Source organism: Colobus angolensis, unplaced genomic scaffold, assembly GCF_000951035.1.
Source record: "Colobus angolensis palliatus isolate OR3802 unplaced genomic scaffold, Cang.pa_1.0 Scaffold13, whole genome shotgun sequence".
NCBI classification, from domain to species: Eukaryota; Metazoa; Chordata; class Mammalia; order Primates; family Cercopithecidae; genus Colobus; species Colobus angolensis.
In genome coordinates, this window is record NW_012114252.1 from 4,872,360 (window position 1) to 4,878,947 (window position 6,588).

The 6,588-nt window shown below is 37.4% G+C and overlaps 1 protein-coding gene across 1 annotated transcript in view; it reads left to right on the top strand.

Moving 5' to 3' along the window:
- GPC6 (glypican 6) overlaps positions 1–6,339 on the top strand; it is a 1,213,294-nt gene extending 1,206,955 nt beyond the window's left edge. Inside the window, exon 9 of the mRNA XM_011933786.1 lies at positions 1,324–6,339. Within this exon, the coding sequence (XP_011789176.1) occupies positions 1,324–1,526 (203 nt within the window). The 3' untranslated portion in view covers positions 1,527–6,339. The remainder of the gene's footprint in view (positions 1–1,323) is intronic.
- The last annotated feature ends 249 nt before the right edge of the window (positions 6,340–6,588 follow it).

Sequence of the window (6,588 nt, forward strand, 5' to 3'; positions counted from 1 at the left end):
TCATATGTGGACACTGAAATGTGAATTTCACATACATTTTACATGTCATAAAATATTATTCTTCACTTGATTTTTTTCAAACACTTGAAACTATAAAAACCACCAGGTACAGTGGAACATGCCTACAGTCCCAGCTACTTGGGAGGCTAAGGCAAGAAGGTCACTTAGGCCCAGGAGTTTGGGGCTGCAGTGAGTTATGGGCAACATAACTGGGCCTGGGCAACAGAGCCAGACCCTATCATTCATAGATAGATAGATAGATAGATAATAGACTTTATGGATATCTATAAAATATATATTTTTTATGTAAATAAGCTATTTTGGAGTTATGGACCATACAAAAGCAAGCCGCAGGTCATAGTTTGTCAACTCCTGGTTTAAGGGGAGAAGCTGGCTGGGACGGAGTCCATCCTTGCTCACAGGAGAACACAGGTGGGGAAAAAGTGGCCAAAAGTTATATTTATAGAGACCTCTCACTACGATTGCTGCTGATCCTCTCATTTCCTATGGGTAGAACTTGTTTTCCTCTTCTATATTTTTCTTTTAAAATCCATTAAAAAGCATGGTATCTTCCCAGAGCAATGGCTCTGCATATAAAAAGAGCAAAGAATGGAATTTCTTAAACTTCAGTACTGGCCACAAGTAATGTCTTTCTAAGGCCAACATGGGAGGTGTGGCCTCCCCTTGAGTCTGGGGTTCACACATTCCTTGGGTTGCATAACTCGGGTATCAATGGACACTGTTCTTCAAACCCCTACTTCTGTACAGTCCACCCAATCGTCACTCCCCTGCCTATTAAAAACAGTCCTGTCGGGTAGGGTGGGGGACCATGGAGGGGAAGATTCGGCCTCCCACCACCATGCCCCGTATCTGCTGAGCTCTTTGTTTCCACTCTTTGCCGATTGCTAGTTGTATGAGTCCCTTTTCATACTGCTGTAAAGAACTGCCCGAGACTGGGTAGTTGATAAAGGAAAGCGGTTAATTGACTCACAGTTCAGCGTAGCTGAGGAGGCCTCAGGAAAATTACAATCACGGTGGAAGGCGAACGGGAAGCAAGGCACTTTCTTCACAAGTTGGCAGGAAAGAGAAGTGCCAAGCCATGGTGGAGGAGCCCCTTATAAAACTGTGAGATCTCGTGAGAACTCAAGGACTATCACGAGAACAGGATGGGGGAACCGCCCCCATGGTTGAATTATCTCCACCTGGCCTCTCCCCTGACACGTGGGGATTATGGAGATTACAGTTCAAGATGAGATTCAGGTGGGGCCACAAAGCCTAACCGTACCAGTGATCTAACGTTCTGTTTCAATCTTTCCACACTAGGTGATGAATCCAGCGGCTCGGGGAGTGGCAGTGGGTGCATGGATGATGTGTGTCCCACGGAGTTTGAGTTTGTCAGCACGGAGGCCCCCCCAGTGGATCCCGACCGGAGAGAGGTAGACTCTTCTGCAGCCCAGCGTGGCCACTCCCTGCTCTCCTGGTGTCTCACCGGCGTTGTCCTGGCACTGCAGAGACTGAGCAGATAATCTTGGGTTTTTGGTCAGATGAAACTGCATTTTAGCTATTTGAATGGCCAACTCACTTCTTTTCTTACACTCTTGGACAATGGACCATGCCACAAAAACTTACCATTTTCTATGAGAAGAGAGCAGTACTGCAATCTGCCTCCCTTTTTGTTTTCCCAAAGAGTACCGGGTGCCAGACCGAACTGCTTCCTCTTTCCTTCAGCTATCTATGGGGACCTTGTTTATTCTAGAGAGAATTCTTACTCAAATCTTTCGTACCAGGAGATTTTCTTACCTTCATTTGCTTTTATGCTGCAGAAGTAAAGGAATCTCACGTTGTGAGGGTTTTTTTGTCATTTACAATAAAAAAGGAAGAAAGAAAATAATTTTCCTTGTAAAATCGGGCCAAACCCCAAGACAGCTGCATTTTCAACAAAAAAGCAAACAAAGAAAAATAAATGAACTTTAACGCTGTAAGTTCAGCATTGACAGCCAACTCCCAGTGTAAGCTTTTTTGTGACAAATCCGGGTTTACACAATGCTTATGGGGAAAAAGCTTAAAGTTTGTTCTAAATGTAGTGAAAATGCACTGTTGTCTTGGAGGTATCATCTTGCACTCTAACCAAACAACACCAAATTAATCTGGAGGTACTGATACTAAATTTGGAATCCCGTCTTTAATATGAGAACAAAATTACTACAACTCAGCACCTCTCTCTCACCCTGCCCAATTTCAATTTAGTAATGGCACCATTTTTTCTTAATTCCCTTAATGTCTGTCCACTGTATCCAATTGGCACAGATTTTCCCCTTCATCTTCAATTACTAGTAGATACCCCCATCAATTCACCTTCCTCAAGAGTCTCAACTGAAAATAATCTTTAATGATACAATCTCAGCTTTTGCCACAGGTTTGACATTAACTAGACGTTTCTGCCCCTGTGCTCATTACCCTCCCAAAACAATAGCTTTTTTAATGAATCGATACACAATTAGATCCATTCCTGAGTTTTCATTTTTAACTATTTACTTTGTGTCAGTTGGGTTCTGCATCACAAAGGGCATTCTCTTACAAAATAACTCACAACAGAAAAAAAAGTCAAGACAAAAAAAAATATATATATATATATATAGTATTGACATGGAGATTTCTTTCACTTTTTTAGTCTTAGTATGATCATCTATTTTTATATCTATATATCTATAAATCACAGATTTTAACTTCTTAATTCCAAGCTCAGGGTTGACACACCTTTGTAAGAAAATGTTTTGTCAACCAGCTCTTCTTGTTTTGTGCTGCTCAAAGAAGGGATTCCTCAGTGATCTGTGAGCACCAAGAATCAAGAAAGAGAACTTTTTACGTATCTAACTGTCCATTTATTAAAAGTTTGCCAGGGCACACCCTTCTGCATGAGTGTGCTTCAGCCTGGGTGCTCCAGACTACACCAAACTCATGGGATGAGCCGTGGGTGTGCAGGGCTTTACTGGTGATGGAAACTGTGTGTGTAAAGAATGTTATTCATGAAAAACCATTGCTTTCATGTAAAACACCTTCGGCCTAGGACTCCTGCCTGGCACTTGGATACATGATCTAACTCAATAGGCCAGTTTAGAGCCACAGCCTAACCTGTTCACCAAGTATGCCAAAGCCAGGCCCTATGCTCCCCCTGACAGAGAGAAGCAAAATAAACCAAACTGGGGCTTTATGAATACAGTTGACTATCCATATGTTTCTTGGTTTTTACAATGCATCTGGAGTAGGAAAAAGTAATGTTTCAAGACACCATAGTATGCCAGTCACATTTTAATTAACTCATCGACAGTATTGACACGTAAATGGTATTTTTCAATCTCTGTTCTCATCAAAATTATTAAAATTAGTTATTGATTTAGTCATCACATTTAAGTAGAACACATGTGGCACAATAGTATTAAGTATATTTGAGCACTTTTGCAAGACAGAAAGTATTTACAAGCATCTATTGCTACTTTATGCCTAATGAAATATAAAATGTAGGATGATGAGAGACTTTGTGGCATTCTTTCATTTAAAACTTTATGGAATTAACAATCTAGTTCACCATTATATACTTCTAGAAAACCATCCATTTCACTGCCCACGTTTTGGCTTTCCTACCACGAATTCCACGTAAGACTTCTCTATGAAGGACCAGTCATTTATGTTGCTCATTTCATTCTGTGTTCAGAAGTCAGTATTGTCTTTCTCCAATAATTAAGGTGCAATACAAACTAAATCAACCTTGATTCTCCAGACTATTTGAATAATAACTTGTCTTTATGGCTTTAAACTCCAAGTCTTTCCTTTTTCAAAATATTTCTGCTTTCTCTTTTATGAAATAGATCAGGATGCCTTGTTTTTCCTGTGCTTTCATCCCCAAAAGGTTTTGTGCATGTGTATGAATACACATAATATTAATGAATGTGAACCCATGTTCTATACGCACTAAACACACAGATAATATATAAACGCCTGCTTCGTTTGTTTCAAAACCTTCTTTATCAATATGATTCATATTGATGAGATATGAGATATAGTGACGCATAATGAGCCAGGCAGAGAGCTGAAACGATATCAGTTAATGATGTCACAGTGTTAGCACCCTGCATGGATGTGGTCAAAATATCATTCAAGTTGTACTTCCTAGTTTTTATCATCATACTACTATGTCATATGATTTTCAGACTAATTTAACACGAGAAATGTTTTGGCCCTAAAGGATTTCGTTTAACCTGGTTACCCTATTTCAGTAAGTATTTTGGAATTCAACCCTCAAATTAATTTTTCTCATTTCAGCATATTGATAGGGGATGCAATGAGGCTTCATTATTTTTTATGACCTGCCCCTCATTTGCTCTGATGTTCCCTAAATTCTGTAATCGTATCATAACTTTGGTTATGAATAGAGAGGAATGGGCTCACTGAAATCTGACACTAGAAATTGGTGGGTGATGCTCATAACTGCAAACACTTAGCTTATTGAAGTGCCTCTATTTACATGTTCTTTAGTTATAATATGTATTTTTCTAACAGAAATACACGTCTGTAATTGGTATATATTATACTTTGTATGTGTCACAACAAAAGCTAAACAGAGGCTAAAGTCTTTAGCAGAGAAGAATGAATTACAAATTTACCAATAAGAGCTCTGTTTATGGTTCTGTATTGAAGGACAACCATGACAACCTTCTGTCACTTTCACGAAGGCCAAGTTGGTGCTTTGATTATACCCATCGTAGAACGTTAGCACTAGAAATCTGACTCCCTTACAATGACTTACCTAGATAGCATTAAGTAACTTGTATCACCTGCTTTAAATGTAAGGGATAGAAAATACTATTTTGTCTACACTGAAAAACACTATTATTCGTTGATAAGTAGTAATAATTATAAAAGTAACATTCTTTAAAGCAAACACATTGAAAATATTATTACAGGCAGAACCCTGATTTTTAATTTATATTCCCTGCTGCAGACATTAGCCTTCTTTAATTCTTTTGCCATTACATACATGTTTTGGCTACAGACTGAACACCAACTAAAGTCCCTAAGGAGGAAAAAAAACTTCACATATTCCTGAGATGTGATTCTTTTATTACTTCTTTTTGCAAAGCTAATTATCAAGTGATTTGATTAAACGTAGAAGCGTTAGCAAATGCAAGTTTTACCTAAAACTCTAAAACTTGCAGAAATTTAGACACATTTCCATTTACTTACTAACAGACCTGATTTTTATTTAAAAACACAATTTAGCTTTGCTAACAGAAGAGTAAAGGAAACCATAACTTATAAATTTGCAATGTGTTCCTCCTTGTTGGAGACATTAGTCAGTGTTTAGTTTTAGACCAACTTACACAAACGGAGTATTGATTTGTACGCATTCTGGAGACTTGCTACATCATGGTTTGCTACGGCACGGACTCAGCTTAGCATGGGGACATTTTGAACTTCATTCAAAGTTGAGTGGTTACGGAACCTTTGACATTGCCTTGTAATGAGGTACTTCCACGAAAAGACCCCTCGCAATGGCATAATAGTGAGGTCTCTCTGCATATACATACTATATATGCAGGATAAATGTGTGCACCAGTCAAACCTAAAATTTTATGTGACTGTCAAATGAATATTATTTGGGTTACGATTTTTCATTTCTGATTTGGATAGAAAATTGCTATTAATCTTGTATTAAAATAGTTTTTAAAAATCGACCAGTGCCCTTTCTGCATTTTCTTAATTATTGTCATAAATTTCAGAGCCATGGAACTTTTTGGGTTTGAGACAGTTTTAGAAGGTTCAATATTAAAAAACAACAACAAACCCCATATAGTAAAACAGTGCCACTCACCTAAATACACTCAGCATCTGAAATCAGGAACTATTTGAATTTCAGAACATTTAGAGCTTCCCCAATGTGTATGGAAAATACTGTAGCTCTATTCTTTTGTACTGATTTCTTCTCAGAGGAGAAATTTAGTGACTTGAAAACTGATGTCAATACTTTATAAATGAGGTCAAAAAATAAGATCAAATGTGAAAAGACTAATAATTTCCCAATTTAGTCAATTGCATTGATTTTTATACTTCTGAAATGTTCCCATCCTCTCAGGCATGCTAAATATTGTATAACCTGCTAAAGATTTATTTCACAAATATTTATTGAACTCTTATTATGTACAAACCTTGCTCTAGGGGATAGACCACTGGCTGTGAAAAACCAGTTGAAAATTATTCATTTCTTAATGCAGTTAACCATAACTATTAGAGATAAATAATTTATTTCAAGAATGATCTTATAAATAAAGGAACCCATACAAATAAAGGTACCAAGAATACAGCATGTAACTGTAAGAAATACTGTGATTTAGCTCACATTATTATTATTTTGGTTTGTATTGAGAAAAGTGACTATTATAAAACAATTAAGGAAGGTGAGGATAATTTCATCTACAAAATCAAAATATAACAAATTTTATTTGGAAGTAACAGAAACCAGTTTATTGGGAAGGAAAAACATCCAAGTGGTTTTAGAAAAATAAATGAAACCAGACACTTTTATCAGGTAAC